This window comes from Lissotriton vulgaris, chromosome 7, assembly GCF_964263255.1.
Source record: "Lissotriton vulgaris chromosome 7, aLisVul1.2, whole genome shotgun sequence".
In the NCBI taxonomy this organism is placed as follows: Eukaryota; Metazoa; Chordata; class Amphibia; order Caudata; family Salamandridae; genus Lissotriton; species Lissotriton vulgaris.
In genome coordinates, this window is record NC_141695.1 from 257,570,229 (window position 1) to 257,588,689 (window position 18,461).

Consider the following 18,461-nt stretch of genomic DNA (forward strand, 5'->3'; position numbering starts at 1 on the left):
AGCTCATGTTAGTCAAAGGGAAAAAATATCAAGGAAGAGTCTGAAAGGCAGTGAGTAGCTGTGCAAATGCTAGATGGGATGCAGAACAACGGTGGTGGAGAACTGATATAGTAGAGGGAAGTAGACTGTACCCTAAGTTTATGAGAGAAAAACCTGAGAAAGTGAAAGAAAACAAAAGGAAGAAGGAGGAAAAGACAGTAAACCTAGAGAGTACAGGCGAAGGCAGTAATAGTGATTCTAGCAATGATTTCTTAGATGTGCTATTATCAACACTTTCACCTCCATATAATGTGGTCCAACCCGAGGGAATTAATGGTGGAAACTTTGGAATAGCCACCCCACCAGTAAATACAGGAGTAAATACGAGTCGGAACCTGATGGAAGAGAGTTTGGGAAGCAGTGCCCCTATTAACTCTACTGTTCCGAAAGCCCCAGATTTAATTGCTGTTCCGGTCACTATTGGTCTCGCAGTTCCTCTGTATAAACCAGAGTTGGCAGGAACCACACCACATACTTCAACAGTCCCAATTGGAGTAGATATATCAGCTAATGCTCCTGTGGTCCCAAGAGTAGAAAGTACTTCTTTAGTCCCAACTCAGGTGAATACCCTTTATGTTGCTGCTACAACATCAGCCATGAATCAGACATGATTCTATCCTGTAGGAAAGTTCGCTCAAAGATTGCAAAATGTTGCCATCTCTATATGGAATTCACCTCAGAGTGTTATCAACAGTAATCCCAGAGAAAGGATAGCGTCTAATACCTCAATAATACAGAACAGTATTAACTCTTGAGAACTAGATGATTTTATTAGGTTCCTAAGTGGGTCCCCAAGAAAAAAGTGAAGCTTCAGGATTAGGCAAAGAAATAATTCAGATCCTGATGAGGGGAAAATGCACTGGATATGGTTAAACTGAAGTTAGAACTGGAAATGGTGATATTAGGAAACCTTGATCTTTCCTTATTAGATTCCTACTGAGAGAAAAATCTTGTATTCATGTGTAAAGATGTCACTAAATGAGCAATACAAGCTCATGATAAGCTGTCTGAATTAACCCGAATATATGATATGGATTTAACTAGGACCAAATGCTTGAAGAATGTTACCAAGTATGTTTCGATGAAAATGACAATCAGCATGAGAGCATCAGGTATGACATTGCCAATTAGAGAATTAATTGCAAAATTCTAATATGCCTCAAGCTCCAGTGATGCAGGTTCCACAAGCCCCAATGCTGCAGCAAAATGCAAATGGTCCCTGATTTAATTCAAATCAAGTCCCAAATTTGAATAAGAATTCCTTCCAAAATCAGAATGCGTTAAAGCAATTTTCTATGCTTGATCCGTTTGAGTGCTACAGCTCTGATCAGTCACAATGACAGTGCCTGAGGGGGAGGAAGATTGAATACTTGGCAAGTCTTAGAGGTAGACCAGAGTGTTCCACATGTCAAATGTGAGGTGAATGGCCACCCCGTATTATTCCTGACCGATACTGATGCTGTCCCCCTTGCTGCTAGAAAAGTGGAAGTTCCAAACCTAACCATCTCGGTGGAAAAGAATCCAAGTTGTAGAAGTCACAAATAAGCAAATGACAAAACCCAACAAAAGAAATGCTTGTTAAAATAGGACCTTTTGAGGATAATCACCACGCTGTGGTGTTGATTAGAGTCCTCTGAACCTACTAGAACGCGATTTACTGTGCAAAATAAACTGCACTATCTATTGTACCTACAATTTCAGACCCATGATGAAGATACAGGCTTTAAACTGATGAGTCATGGACCAGAGGTTGGGTTGTATCCTGGGATGACATCTGAGGTTTTACCACCGGACCTTAAGGATACAGTGAAGCCTGAGATCTGGGACTTTTCAGGAAATTATATTAGTCTCATAATGGGAGTTGAACTTGTTCGCATAAAAGTAAAATCCAATGCTAAGTACCCAAGAATCCTACAGTATAAACTGACCCCTGAAACAATTGCTGGTATTACTCCAGCGATTGAGTCAATGATACAACAAGGCATTTTGAAGGAGATAATGGGAAATCCATGTAATTCACCCGTTATGGGCTAGCAGACGCCTAATGTAAATACCATATAGTGCAAGACCTGAGAAAGATAAACTGTATTGTTATTCCCTGTTACCCAGTGGTACCGAATCCAGCTGTGATTTTGTTTCAAATTGTGTGTGAGGCTGAGTGGGTCACTGTCATCGATTTGTGTCAGGCCTTTTTCTTCGAACCCTTGCATGAGGACAACCAGTACCTTTTCGCTTTCTGATTCCAGAATTATCTTGTGGCTTGGTGCCAAGTCCAGCAAGAGTCCCTCAATTCTTAATTAGATCCCCAAAAAGAATCTTGAGGCCCTAGTCATGCACTGTAGCTCAGCCTTAGTGCAGTACATATATGATTTACTGGTTGCATCTGATACAATGTAAACTTCTAACTAAGATACAATTGCATTATGGAACCACTTAGCAGAGAATGGACATATAGCACCCCAGAATATGTTGCAGCATTGTCAGAAGAAGTTTTGTATCTCAGACATCACATGGAGAAAGTAGGGATGAAGGTGTCACAAGAAAGAATCTTGGCGATTTTTAAAATGATTCCACCAACCATCCAGAGAGAAGTCAGGGTGTGCTTGAGAATGGTGGGCTACTGTCTCCAGTGGATATCCAACCTTTCCCGAGTGGTGAAGCCTTTAACCCCTTCTGTGCTGCACAAATTTTGCTGCGGTGCTGAACGTTCCATTGGGCCTATGGAACCATGACGGAACGGTTCCGTCATAAGCACAGGCCAACCGACGCTCATGACGGAACCGTTCCGTCATGAGCATGGAAGGGGTTAAAGAGGCGGACACACAAGAATGTGCCTGATCTGATACCACGGGATAATGACTGCTCGATTGCCTTCCTGGAGCTAAGAGAAAGTCTCTGTTCAGCCCCAGCAGTAGGAATGCCTAATTATAATAAAGCGTTTACTCTTTTCTGCAGTGAGAGGAAGGGCTGAGCTCTCTCTGTGCTTACACAAATGCACAGAAATGCGAGATGTCCTATATTTTACTTTTCTACCTCTCTTGATCATGTAGCCGCAGAGCTGTCTGAGTGCCTTAAAGCTATGGCAGCAATTAGTGTCAGCATAGAACGGTGTCAAAGTATGGTGATGGGACATCTAACTATTTTTGTGCCACATTCGGTTGAGCTTTTGGACGGGCGTACCCACACACAGCATATGAAAAACAGTTGTTTGACAAAATGTGAACAAATTATACTAGCTGCAGAAAATATTACCCTCAAGAGATGTTCTCCTTTGAATCCTGCCACCTTAATGCCTCTCCGGAGAGTGAAAGTGATGGGGGGAAGTTACGCAGGATTCTCTTGATGTCACTGAACTATGCACCAAGCCAAGACCAGTTACACAAGATGAGACACTGATAGTAGCAGATTATATACTGTTTGTGGATGGGTCATGTTTCAGAGACAAGGAAGGAAATTTGGGGGCTGCATATGCAGTCAGCACAGTCCCATGGGTAGTCCAAGCCTCCTGGCTTGAGGAGTGTTCTCTTCACAAGTGGCTGTACTGATAGCTCGTACTAAGGTGTGCTAAGTCTCTGAACAGTTGAAAGTGACTACATTTACAGATATTCAATATGGCTTTGGTGTAATTCATGACTTTGGTCAGATATGGTCATAAGGAGGATTTTGTGACATCATCTAGATCTCCGATCCACAATGGAGAACATGTCATGAGACTGCTTGAAGCACTACGGCTGCCTGCAAAAATTGTGCTTGTGAAGTGTCCCGCTCACCTCAGTGGTGGTGATTATGTGACAGTGGGCAAATGTTATGCTGATGAGGTTGCATGATACTTTGCTCATGGGTCACGAGCATTCAGTGTTGAATATGTATATGAGTCTGAAGGTGATGTAACCTTTAGTTGTCAATATATGATACCTGGTAGGAAATAAAGAGATTGCAGGAGGAAGTAGCAGCGGCAGACAGTAGGGTAGGATCAGAACAGGATGTGTGAAGAGAGATGATGATATAAGGCTTTCAGTAGATGGCAGACCAGTGTTGTCAGACAGCATGTCGCCCCCATTGGCAAGACATTTACATGGACTAGCTCATAATGAGAGGGATACCAGGGTCAGGTTGTTTAAACAGCATTGGTGTAACCTAAGGTTTAGATTGGAGAATTGTGCCACAGATATATTTTGTGTCATCAGGCGAATGTAGAGAAAAGAACTCCAGTGACATTGAGTCATATAGGAAGATATGGTGGGCCGTTCAACAGGATGGAGATGGACTTCAATGAAAGGACTGTGTGCAACGAGTTGAGGTGTGTCCTAGTGAATGTGTGCATCTTCTCATGTTGGGTGGAGGCCTACCTGACTAAGAGAAATTATAGTTTCAAAGTATCCAAGTTGTTATGAAGAAAATTGATACCTAGATGTGGATTCCCGACTTCGCTGGACTCAGACGGAGGGACTCATTTCAATAATTAGGTCCTGAAAATGTTGTGTGCAGAATTGCAAATAGAGCAGAGATTGCACTACAGTTATCAACCAGAGACTTCTGGAATCATGGAGCAGGTTAATGGAACATTGAAAGCCAGATTGGCCAAAGTGTGTGCATCAACATCTCTGAAGTGGCCAGACGTTTTGCCTCTTGTGCTGATGAGAACTTCATAGTGTTCCTGAAAGAAAAACAAGATCCCCGCACAAGATAATCATGAGGAAAGCAATGAGATACCTGCAGTACCAGCAAATGTGCTTGTGAACACTATAGATGACATGGTCCTTGAATATTGCAAGGTACTAGCTGTTGTGGTCAATTCTGTGTCCCGCCAGGTTGAGGTTCTTGCCACCTCACCATATATGGAGCAGTGCCTTGACCTCAGTCATGGTGACTGGGTCTTTGTGAAGAAACACGTTCTACTGGATTCTTTACTATGCTGACACCTTCTCGCACTTCTGAATTTCCTTGCGACCCTATTCTACGAACCTTCCTTATTCTAAACTCAGAAACTTGATTAGATGAATTTTACAACATATTCATGTTTAGGAGAGCGAAACAGAGTTTCTTTAAGGAACACCTATTTTTAATTCTCAGTTTCTCTATTGAATTTTATCTTACTGAGACTGAACCAATTGCGATAGTTCAGCTTGCCAGCTGCAATGTTGCATTTTTTTAATATTCTCCTGACATGCATACATCCTTAATTGATGTTTAATTCGTAAATAAAACTACTTAACTTCAACCTCTGATTCCTGGCCCTTATTGTGTGGCCAATGGACTTCACAAAAGTTGACTTGTTTTATTATTCCTAACTCCCTTGGCGTCCATGTCAACTCAAAAAGACCCGTCATATGAGAGATTGTAAATCAAGCACCTGCACGCTCTCACTGGTCATCAGCCTAAGCAAGGGTCCAAAAGGTAATATTAATTAGGTTGAAATCTTTAGTGAAGACCAGCTCCAGACGCTGAACAAGGCTTGGAGCCGCTGCTGTAATCATAATAGAGAAAATGTGATGTACCATGTCGCCCATGCCCAAATGAGAAGAAACCATGTTAATACTAAAATGTTTTACAACGAAGACTTTCTTGCTACCAATTTGCCTATGAGGTGAAATGCGGATCCTGCCCTGGAGGGAGGGCAACCACAGAGCACTTTTACTGTATTTTTTGCCGAAAGACTCCAGGAAACATAAAAGGGATTCAAGGAACGTGTCAACTCAAACTTTCAATATCAATTGGTTCCAGTAAATGACTACAAATGCCCCCCCCCCCCCCATGGTTTCTTTAGTAAATCAAGCCATTTACGTTCATACATAAATGAAATAAAGACATATAGGGCTTATTTGATAATATCATTCTCTACACACATAAGTGTAAAACGAATTAAATATTTGTAGAAGTCAATTTTGTGACTGATATCCGACAGAAACCCCTGAAAATGTAGATTCTCAGTCCTCTATAAAGTACGTTTTATTAGTGCTACCATCCAAGGTTAGAATTACCTGGACAACATATCCCATAGTGCAGTGCTGTCATTGGACAGGCCCATCAAGGGGCGGGATCACAGCGCCACGTAAAAAGTCCAGGTGATTTTGTATGAGTAAAATGTCCAGCTAACTATAACTGGTGTGAAACCTATGTTTTTTTCAGTGAATATATATATATACTCCAAGTTGCCCACACAGTTCAACAGTTCACGAACACGGTTGAAAGGTGGCAAACCTTTATTTAGCAGGGTACAAGCAGGCTCTGGTGGCAGTATCAATCCGACAGTTACTGGTGCGAGAGCCTGACACGTTTCAAAATTTTCTTTCTCAGAGGCAGTCGCTGGGTAAATGCGTGCACCTGGACTCTTTACATGGCGCTGTGATCCCGCCCCTTGATGGGCCTGTCCAATGACAGTACTGCACTATGGGAAATGTAGTCCAGGTAATTCTAACCTTGGATGGTAGCACTAATGTGAAACGTGTGAAATGTGAAACCTATGTTTTTTTCAGTGAATATCAAAGGTTTTTTAAATGCTAATTCCTAACTATAACGAGTGTAAAACATATGGGGCCTTATTTACGAGCCCCTTGCGCCCCCGGAACGTCACTTTTTGTGACGTTCCGGTGGCGCAGAAAACTGAGTGATATTTATCAGGCAGGACTAAGCCACTTTTTGTGGCGTAATCCTGCCTGGTAAATATCAGTCCCTTTAACGCAGTGTTCTGCGTTAAAGGGGCGTGCAATGGGTGTGGCTGAGGGGCGTTAACAGCAGCATCCATGGACTTGAGTAATTTATAGCATCCTCAAAGTCAGTCTTCCAAAAATTCCAAAGTATAGGACATGATAATCCTAATCCAAATGTTTCTCAAGAAAAGTCATAAACCGTGTCCGTGGGTCATATCTGCCCAACGCCGATATTTCGAACGATTGAAAATGACTTTTCTTGAGAAACATTTGGATTTGGATTATCATGTCCTATACTTTGGAATTTTTGAAAGACTGACTTTGAGGATGCTATAAATTACTCAAGTCTGCCCGAATTGTGTGGGTAAAATTAATACCTAGTCACTTTGAATAAGAATGTACTTACGACTCGTCTAACATGTGGAAGAAATATCTAGTTATATGACAACAGGATACAGACATAACTTGAAGGAAATAAGAAAGCCCTGAAGAAGTTCTGTTGTATAGAGCAAAACGTGTCGGCTGGCTGTGGTACATAAACTTAAGGAAAATAAAAGCATTTGAATATACATCAAGATTCAGCGCTTCAATAAGGACTCTAAGTGATATGATGTGATTGGACTTGTTGTGCAAGTGGTGCTGTGCCAAACTTTGGAATATTCTCCACTACTCTCTACTACTCACACTCTACTACTCCACTACTCTCAAATACTCACTCTCTACTACTCATTCTCTACTACTCTCTACTCTCTACTACTCACTCTCTACTACTCTCTCTACTACTCACTCTTACCTACTCACTCTCTAATACTCTCTACTACTCACTCTCTACTTCTCACTCTCTACTACTCTCAACTACTCACTCTCTACTATGCTCTACTACTCACTCTCTACTACTCACTCTACTACTCACTCTACTACCCACTCTCTACTACTCTCTCTCTACTACTCTCTACTACTCACTCTACTACTCACTCTCTACTATTCTCTCTCTCTGCTACTCATCTCTACTACTCAATCTCTACTACTCTCTTCTACTCACTCTCTACTACTCACTCTCTACTACTCTCTCCTACTCACTCCTTACTACTCTCTACTACTCACTCTCTACTGCTCTCTACTACTCACTCTACTACTTACTCTCTACTACTCTCTACTACTTACTCTCTACTACTTACTCTCTACTACTCACTCTCTACTACTCTCTACTACTCACTCTACAATTCACTCTACTACTCTCTACTACTCACGCTCTGCTACTCTCTCTACTGCTCTCTACTACTCTCTACTACTCACTCTCTACTCTCTATTACTCACTCTCTACTCTCTACCTCTCTCTACTTCTCTCTCTACTAGTCTCTACCTCTCTACCTCTACCTCTCTACCTCAACACCTCTACCTCTCTACCTCTCTCTACACGCACACATATACACATATATATGCATATATATGCATATGCATTTATTTATATGTGTGTATATATATATACATACATATAAAGACATATATAATCTGCATATCTATATAAATACAAATATTAATGCATGCATACATATACATATATGCATACATATGCATGTTATTTACATGAAAGTTTGAAAAACACTAATAAAAGCAAAGCTAAAAAGCAACCTCATTACAAACAGAATTGCTTTACCTTAAACGAGGGCGAGATCTATTGCATTTTCAATGCTTGTTTACTTTTGTTCCGTCAAGATGGCATTCAGATGTGTCACACATTTGCCATACATTCTGAATGTTAGCACTCTAGTTGCTCAATAGATCACTGTAGTAAAGTTACTGCTCACCAGGGAAGTCTGCTTCTGGTATTCGAAGTGCATGTTTCAGTCTGCATGTCAGAATTTTTTTAATGAAATAGAAGAGGATTTGAGAAGTCAAAATGTGCCCTAATTTTTCTTTCGTCAGCACTAATCATAATTTCTATTGCAAAATGAACCCCCTCATTTTGTTCCTTTGCAAATTAAATGTTTTACGTGTTACCACTTTATTCCAATCAAGATGACTTCAGGTGTGCCATACTTTTGTCATAAGTAAGACGGTTAGCGCTCTAGTTGTTCTTTAGAACACTCTGGGACATTCTGTCATTGGGCTATACTTGGGCTACATCTGGGGGATATTTGTTATACATTTGGGCTCTTTTGTCTCTGGTGGCCATCTTGGTAGACTTATTTGTTATGAAGTTTCCTAATTTCCTCATTTACTACAGTCTCCTCAGTAGGAAATACTTTCAGTTTTCTACTTTGATTCCATCAAGAAGGTATTCAGATGTGACACACATTTGCCATAAATTCAGAATGTTAGCACGCTAGTTGCTTATTAGATCACTGTAGTAAAGCTACTGCTCACCAGGGAAGTCTGCTGCTGGTGTTGAAAGTGCATGTTTCAGTCTGCATGTCAGAATTTTTTAATGAAATAGAAGAGGATTTGAGAAGTCACTCAAAATGTGCCTAATTTTTCTTTCTGAAGCACTAATCATACTTTCTATGGCAAAATGAACCCCCCTCATTTTGTTCCTTTTTAAATTAAATGTTTTCAGACTTATCACTTCATTCCAATCAAGATGGCTTCTGGTGTGCCATACTTTTGTCGTAAGTAAGACTGTTAGCGCTCTAGTTGTTCTTTAGAACACTCTGGGACATTCTGTCATTGGGCTATACTTAGGCTACATCTGGGTGATATTTGGGCTACATTTGGGCTCTTTTGTCTCTGTTGGCCATCTTGGGAGACTGCATGTCAGAATTTTTTAATGAAATAGAAGAGGATTTGAGAAGTCACTCAAAATGTGCCTTAATTTTTCTTTCTGCAGCACTAATCATAATTTCTATGGCAAAATGAACCCCCTCATTTTGTTCCTTTGCAAATTAAATGTTTTAAGAGTTACCACTTTATTCCAATCAAGATGGCTTCAGGTGTGCCATACGTTTGTCCTAAGTAGGATTGTTAGGGCTCTAGTTGTTCTTTAGAACGCTCTGGGAAGCTGCAGTAGAACACAAAGGAATCAACTGACAGTCTCAGCCCTTTTTGGATGTTCATGTTTTACTGAGAATGTCAGACTTTATTATCACATAACTGAGAAAGATAATGTGACTTTACAGACAAATATGCTTTCAGTTTAGCTTATAGATCATCTTACAAACCACTGTGGGAAAAGCATGAGAAAATAGTTTTCTCTCTAACATGATTCATGATATTTCCAGCAGAAGGCTTTTTCACATGGTAAAATCACCTTAGAACACACCACAATTCCCAAAATGAGTATGGTACCATCAACAAATGATTTATAATATAACTAAAGTCTTAAAACCTTCTATTAACTGCAATGCTATTTAATGAGGTGCTATTATGTATATTGGTCCCAAGATAGCTGCCAACACTTCTTGAATGAAGTGCTGACAGTCAATCGGAACTCACGATGAGATGTGTGGTTAGGCTCCGCCCAGATATATATGTATTTTTTTCCTTTATATCTAAAAAACTACTGAACAGATTTACACCATTTAACAAAAAGGCACGACTCTGAACCAAGTGTCTAAAAATCATCCATTTAGACACTTATTTACCCATTTATTCTTCCCTCAACCTTTAGATATACATATATAAAAAATATTTATTTTTCAGACAAACACACATTCAGTGGATGATGTCATCAGTGATGTCATTTGAGATGTCATCAGTGATGCCATTTGAGATGTCACTGACCATGTCATGAGTGATGTAATATGTGACGTCATCAGCAGTGCATTGCGGGCGCGCAAGTTATAGTTAGCTGAACTAACTATAACGGGGGAATTTCAATGGTTTTGTATGAGTGAAATGTCCAGCTAACTATTACATGTGTGAAGCCTATTGTTTTTTCAGTGAATTTCTAAGGTTTTTTAAATGCTAATTCCTAAATATAATTTGTGTGAAACCTATGTTTTTTCAGTAAATTTTAAAGGTTTTGTAAATGATAATTTTTAAATGTATTAATTATTATATTTCTTTCTTTTTATACACATTTCTTACATTTTTATTATAAATATTTATATTTATTGTATTTTTTAAATTATATTTAATATTCTTAATGTAAAATAATAACAACACTAAATTCAATATTTTTTTATTATAATTTCTTTTTTCAATATATTAAAATACAATTCTATATAATTCCTTTTTCTTTTGTTTTTTTTTGTTGGTAATCCCACCATACTTTGTACGGTAAATCGTCCTCTGCGCGTACCCGCGCACATGTTACGGATACGCTTTGACGTTGCGCGTCGCATCAACGCTTCTGCGTGACGTCATGTACGGCGCCCTGTACGAGTATGGCGCAAAAGTTTCTAATTAATCAAAAACATATATTTATGTATTTAATGTACATATTGAGGGAAGACATTATCTGGAATAATTATGAAAATAGTTTTTTTGAACTTTTAATAAGCGTATATTACTTTTAAATGCAAGTACGCAAATCGCGGAGGTACGTCGTTCGTACTCACAGCATAAGAGCACCGTAAGCGCATCGTAAGCGTACGCAAAGCCATGTGTCTTAAAAATAAGAGATTTGATTCGTTCATAACACTTCCTATTCCAACTGTTGAAAGAACCCTCCTATTTTAATCATTCTACTTTGACTTTATAAGAAGAAGCATCTCTTTTCTGAAGCCTGTCAAATTAGAAGGAAGACAAACATGACAAACACCTATGGACTCGTCTTCTAGCCATTCTTCTGATGGAGAATTCATTGCAGAAGCTCCTCGGAGGAAGAAAAAAGAGGCACTAATATGGAAGTTTTTTTCTTTCCCTGAAGGGGAAAAAAGGTTAATGCTCCACTTGTGACCTGTAAAATTTGCCAAACAACACTTTCCAGCGGCAATTCTGCAAAAAAATACTCATTTGGCACTGCGAGTATGCTGCGGCACGTAAAGAACTTGCACCCCAACAATTTTGCGAGAGCTGCAACACGGAGGTTGCAAGAGGATCCTCCTGCTGTTGTAGCAAGTACATCAAGTGCTCCATCACCTGAGGGAAACAGTCCACACCCACAGATTGAACCTGATTTTGGTGAACTTAAATTCCTTTGTATTTATTGTGATGAACTTTTATGTTACGGGGAACAGTCTATCGACCTGATAAAACGCAGGAAACGTCCTCGTCATTAGTATTTTTTTTTCACATTCCATTTTGTCCCTGTTGGACACTTTTTGGGTTCCAGTTCCATTTTTTGGTTTTAATTAAAAAAAAGAACTTGTTACAAAAAAAATACAAAACTAAAAAGAGAAAGAAAATTGTTATTGTCAGAACTACCTCCACTGGTCAAAGAAAGAGCTTAATTTCTATGATAGGCTATTAAACTTTGTCTGAATGAATGTGTAGTGCATAAATGAATGAATGAATACATTAGTAATGTATGGGGAATTGGAAAGTGCAGAACTATAAGGAAGTGCTACAGCATAAATCTATAAGGTGTTTACCTATAGTATATTGTAGTACCTCCAAAGCACTTGAATGTAACATATACACAAATATGTTACAAGTCTATGCTTCAATTTGCACTGCTGGTGAAACTGCCTGGGTGAATTTGTATGTGTTAGGGGCGGAGTTACGACCCTCTGGTGCCTCTTTTACACAGCCATTGCGTCACAGTGGTGCAAAACATGTACCATGGCGTGTAGTATTTACAAAGTGACACATATGGAAGGTGCATCACATTGTAAAGCACTGCGCCAGAAGGAGGCTTTCCTGCGCATGGGGGAGGGGAGGTGTTCTGGTGCTTGAACGCCTCCTAAGAGTGAAATCTATAAGATTTAATTCAGTCACTTTTGGGCTTATGCTGCATCAAAACCCCCTGCACCTGCTTGAAGCAGGTCTAAGGATTGACACAGCATTATGAGCATAGGGCTCCAAGAGCATTGCTGGAGCTGCATTGCGCTTGCAACGCAAGTCGAGCAATGTGCCACCTTCACAACACAAATACTCCACATATCTGTGCCATTTTTGCCCCATAGTGCACAACATTGTAAATACGGTGCATCGATGGTGCTGATGTCACAGTACACAATAACTGGCATATCTCTGGGGATGTACCACTTAATGTACATCTGCTGATTAGTTAGTGTTTTAATGTAGTGAATGGATTACTACACACTGATCAATGAGTCACTACAAAACTATACCAGGAGTGATAGAGTGTTTGGTGGAAGTGGAAGGATAGAGACTGGGGAATTGAACATATAAAAGGCAAATTTGAAGGTGCATAGAACAGTGCATGCATAGTCTATAGGGGTTTGAAGCAGTCCATGCCCTAAAGGCCCACTTTGCACCATGAGTACTTGGGTACTGGCTGAATGATTACAATTCTGCAAGGAGAGTGTCTGGCTGAATGTATAGCAGCTTCACTTTTAGAACAATGTATAGATAAGCACATACTGTTGTATGGTTCATTACAATACTGAAACAGTAGTGTGAGAGTGTTGGGTGAAAGTGTAACAATACAGACAGGGGAATTGAAGGTATAAAAGGCAAGTTTGCCGGTGTATAGAACAGTGGATGCATAGTCTCTAGGTATTTGAAGCAGTCCATGCCCTAAGGCCTACTTTGGTGCACGACTACTTGGGACCCAACTGAATGCTTACAGTTCTACAAGGAGACTGTCTGGCTGAATATATAGCACCTTCACTTTTAGAACAGTTCATACATAAGAACATACTGCTGTATGACTCACTACAATAATAAAATAGCAGTAGCAGAATGTTTCGAGGCTCAATTAAAACGTGGGAGACCGTGAGAGGAGACGGTGTTCTATCGAACTGTGTACCCTATCTAGCTGTGTACCATCTACACTTCGCACATGCCTTTCCGCCTGCGTGTTTCGCTGGATGTTGTGTGCACAGGCACCATATCTGCCCCTCCGTCTGGGTGTGTACCCCAACTGTTCGCACTCACGCTGCGCATACGTTTATTTTTTAGAAAAGGCACTGTGCGCCGTCCATCAATCTGACATCCCGTTTGACCAATCACAGCTCTGAAACCCTCCTATATATTGGTTAACCAATGACTGTCATCCTAAGTTATAGGTAACCTCCCATCCTTGTACAAGTAAACTTTTAAGTCACCGCGCATCTTTCTAGACAAGGTTGGCAGATGGTGCTATTTCCCGCACAATTGGGTGACTTTTTCCCAGTTATGAGGGAAAAACCTATGCCTAGCAGTGGGCTAGTTTTTGGGCTACATTGTAGTGTTTGTGCGCAATTTACTGGCCTGGGGAGCACCCACAAGAGGATACCGTGGTGTGATGCCATCACACCCTCTTAGTGTCAAATCAGATCAGAGCACGTGCTACGAGAGTGGTTACAAGTTGTCACTAATTGGACATCCGATTCTGGGCCTGCCTTTGCGCACATGATAACCCTGCCCTGTCTCTCTCTGTTTTTATTTTTTGGTGCACACACTTGCAAATGCGAGCTGCACGCCCGCCCACACTCCCCAGATGTCACCAACTAGCTTTCTTCCTATTACTAAGCCTGGAAGCCAATAAATTAGCAAATGGGAGCTCCCCCAGGGCCGTCATTCTTGTATCGCACGAAAAAGCTACCAATGACAGCCCTGGGCATTGTTTGGTCAGCCCCCGCAGTTCCCATATAATGCGGGCACTGACGTGAGTACACTCTCTTTTGCCTGCCTGCGCTGCGGTGACAGGCAGACTCTCGTCGTCGTCGATTGTACTACAAACTGTTTGCGGGAGCGGAGGAGGACTCGTGACACTCGACGTGGTGTCACTGCTGCTAACGCCCAGCCAGGCTACCATAGGCGCGGTGGTGGCGGCGCCCGCGCCTAGCCCAGCCCCAGGCCCAGCCAAAGCCCCAGCCATTGAAGACAAGACAAGAGACGACAAGCAAAGGTAGAAGAAGCCATCACACCATCAGCCTCCGCCCAAGGCCCAGTCGATGCCAGACCCAGCGGCCCAGCCACTACCCTCAGGCAGTCCCATTCTGTGTCGTATTTCTGTGGTACAGGTCCATGGGCCTGATTCACAGAACTAACATATATATATATATACATATACACATAGCGCTTACTACCTCAATGTGAGGCAGTGAAGAACTTGCCTACATGGGTGGCATGCTACACTATCTAGTAGGGTATGGTTGGAAGTGTGTTGTCTTTGTTTTGATCCTTTGTAGGAAGTGTTTTCTAGCTGTGCATCATGATCACTGATAAATGGTTATTGTTTGAAGGGGATGTAGAGCTTACCAGTGTAATGGGTGAAGAAGTATGAGAGACCGGTTCACTGTTTACGGTTTTCAGTAGGCTGGCAGCTTTGAACAGCTCTGCAGGTCTGCATAGTATCTTTTATTATCATAGTCCACTTAGTAGATTACTGCACTGGGTTGTCTATTCTGAGATAATTGTATAAAGTTTATGATCCTGAGCAGTTGAAGGTATGGAGGAGGAATTCATGGAAACACCTGCCATGACAGACTTCATTAACATCATCCCAAATCTAATTATTTTTTTATTCAACAAATAGCCAGTCTCCATCCGAGCTGAAATATCTCTACACATTGTCATAAGAAACCAAAATTCTACCTTCTCTGTCCTTCTGCAACTTACCTATGGGCACTACATTTAGGTGAACAAATTTGGTGACATTGATGTTGTAGTCATAGGTCTCAAAGAGGAGTGTCCTGTTCACCCGGCACATGTATTCCCCGGTGTGGTTGAAGGTGACGTTAGTGATAAAGATGGACATGTCCTGCAGGTCATCTGTCTTCTTGCTTCCATTCCACACTAGCCTGTTTTCAAAGCGTTCATCGAGGACCTCTTCCGTCTCATCAATGTAGCGATATATCTGAGGTGAACAAAAAGGAAAGTTATTGGACTTGCAGGAAAAGAGGATTATTTTGCAAGCATGTCATGTTTATCCCGGGGGTGGGCTATCCAAGCCTATCTCATGCTCCTCAACAAATTCTCTTTTGACAATGTAAGCCTTTAAACTTTACACCCCTTTTGGTTGTAGAAGATGCCAACAATTCACCATCTCTAAATGCCCCTTCACTTATTTTCTTCCATGCTCCTAACTTGACTTTTTCATATCACCACTTGCTGTTTAAAAGTGTTTGAGATCTCACGTTAAGCTGTGTTCATTGTTTGTAACACACTAAATGCTACACAAATCTTCCTCAAGGAGATGAAATTCATATGCGCTGTGAGCTCCCCAAAATACGTTGTTGGTATTTTTAACATGTGAAAATGGAAACTCTTTCTTTTGCTGTTCTGAAATGCCACCTCCTGAGGTCAGACCAAGTCAAATGAAAACAGTGCAAAACATTCATCACGTTTTGATTCTGTTTTCTGGATTACTTAATAAGGAAAACAGCAAATGCATATCAGTCAATACATATTAAATGACATCATTGATGACATGAATTCTTAGATTTAAAGAACATTATCGTTCAAATTACTAATTAATACAGCACCCTCACCCACGGTCCCTATGTGAGGTCATAAACAGTGCATGATGTAGGTGCAAGTTAGGGTTAATTGATTAAACTATAACTAGAATATTTCTGTGGTTTGGAGTTTTTTTTAACTTTGGTTCTTGTCTCATTTCAACACCTAACTATAACGTGACTCTAACCTTTGTTTTTTCAGTGAATATACATATCTCTTACAGAGTGGAAGTTTTTGACAAATCTGCACAAAACTTTCCAAAATAAACGTTCATCCACTTTGGTTCCTTAATGAAAAGTTTCACGCTGATCTGCCAAGTGGGCGGCGCAGAAAAAACGTTTCCCAGAATTGTGATTTTCCACTTTCATTCCAGTGGGAAAGCTTGCATTATGATACGGAAAAAAATGGTGGAATAGAATTACAGAAAATTCGCCACAAAGTAAGAGCTGTACTAAGAAAATGTGCTTATGTGATTTTGTGTAACTCCATTCAGCTGTTTTTGAGAAATTCACATTTAGAGAGGGTCTTGGGTTTTGCATGAATGGGTTACTCTAAAAAAACGTTAGAGAAACTGAATGGTGGGTACCACAGATCCCACATGATACCAAAAAGTTGTTTTTTAAAATAGTCGCTTCTAATTGCCCATGAAAGACAATGTATTAGGCTTGCTCCAAAGCTTGTTCAATGTAGTCTAAAATTAAGGCTTGTCAAATGGCCACTGTCAAATAGATTCCTGTAGATGCTATTAGCTGCTATTCAGCTGACACGTCATTCTCTCGCACCAGTAAGACAGTGAGTTTACTCAAGACTTCAAATATGGTCAATAAATGTACATAATGTTATTACGTTTTGAGCTCCAGTCCCGGAATTGTGCTATAAATGATTAAATTGTTGTGTTGGTCACCGTGTCAATAGGTCTTCACTTCGTCTGCATGGCGTATTTTGTGCTTGATATGAGACATCTTCATATATGCTTCAAGGTGTGCAGGATTAAACTTGTTCAGAACTTGAACTGGCCCCATTTATGACCAGTAAAATGTTGCCAGTGCTGGCGTACTGTGTCTGATTTCTTGTGGTCTCCTTCTCAGATATGGCAGGGTCAGCCTGGTCATGTCAGACTCTGCTTGGAGCAATGCACTGGCTAGAAGACATGGAAGTGGAACACATGGCACATGCAGTCCCAGAATATATACAGTGCCATCAGAAGAACTTTATTTGGGGAGGTGTACTATGAATTGCTGAGCACACCTTTTAGTTGTAGGGCTCGCCTATGCAGCGCGAGACCTTTAGTCGTTGTGCAGCTCTTTTTCAAAGCATATACTCGTGCTTGTGGCGGCATACGCCTTGCGGGAGTGCACGTCGGCACGCCACAAGCACGAGTATGTGCTTTGAAAAAGAGCACAGTGCTCTCCCGAGCCCGCGCGCACCACTCGCGGGCTCACAACTAACTTTCTTATCTTATCTTATCTTAAAGGGGTTTTATATAGCGCTCTGTCACCATACATTTCCTGGCGCTGATTGGGTGCTGAGAGGTGTGGAGGAGAGTGTGTGAAAAGACTGGTCTTCAAGAGTTTTCTGAATTCCAGAAGGGAGTTGGAAGATTTGAGTGAAAGGGACAGCGGGTTCCAGAGTTTGGGAGCCAAATGCGCAAATCTGCAGCCACCCAATTTTTTGAGCTTGATTGGGGGTGCAGCTAAGAGTTGGTGATGAGAGGACCGTAGGTTGCGTACTGGACAGTAGGGAGTGATTAAAGTTTTAAGGAAGGCAGGAGAAGTTCCAAACACAGCTTTGAATGTCAGGCAGCCGATCTTAAACGCAGCCCTCTGCTCAACCGGCAGCCAATAGAGTTTGCGGAGTAGTGGTTTCGCAGACTGCCATTTCGGGGTTTTATAGGCCAGTCTCGCCGCCTGGTTCTGCACAATTTGGAGCCCTTGGAGAAGATATTTGGGTAGGCCATGGTACAGAGAGTTAGAAAAATCCAGGTGGGAGAGCACCAGGGCAATCAGAACTTGTATCAGGGCCTCAGGAGTGAGGAGATGGGAGCCTTTCCTGATTTTTCTTAGCTGAAACATGCAAGATGACACAACAGCACCCACCTGAGGCTTGAGGGAGAGCTCTGTATCAATGATGACCCCGAGACTCTTTGCTGACTTTGCCGGAACAGGCGGGGAGCCAAGCTCCACCGGCCAGAACTGTGGGCCCCAATGAATGGGGCTGTTACCCGGGAGGATTAGCTCTGTTTTCCCCGGGTTCAGCTTGAGCTGGTTAAGGTTCATCCATTGCTGGATGTGTAACATAGCCGCTTGACAGTCGAGGGCT

At 41.3% G+C, this 18,461-nt stretch overlaps 1 protein-coding gene across 1 annotated transcript in view; it reads right to left on the minus strand.

The window, feature by feature from the left end:
* The window catches only part of SCN1B (sodium voltage-gated channel beta subunit 1), a 385,196-nt gene that overhangs the window by 84,131 nt on the left and 282,604 nt on the right, over positions 1-18,461 (minus strand). The window contains exon 3 of the mRNA XM_086930043.1: positions 15,303-15,540. Coding sequence (XP_086786169.1) covers positions 15,303-15,540 — 238 coding nt within the window. The remainder of the gene's footprint in view (positions 1-15,302; positions 15,541-18,461) is intronic.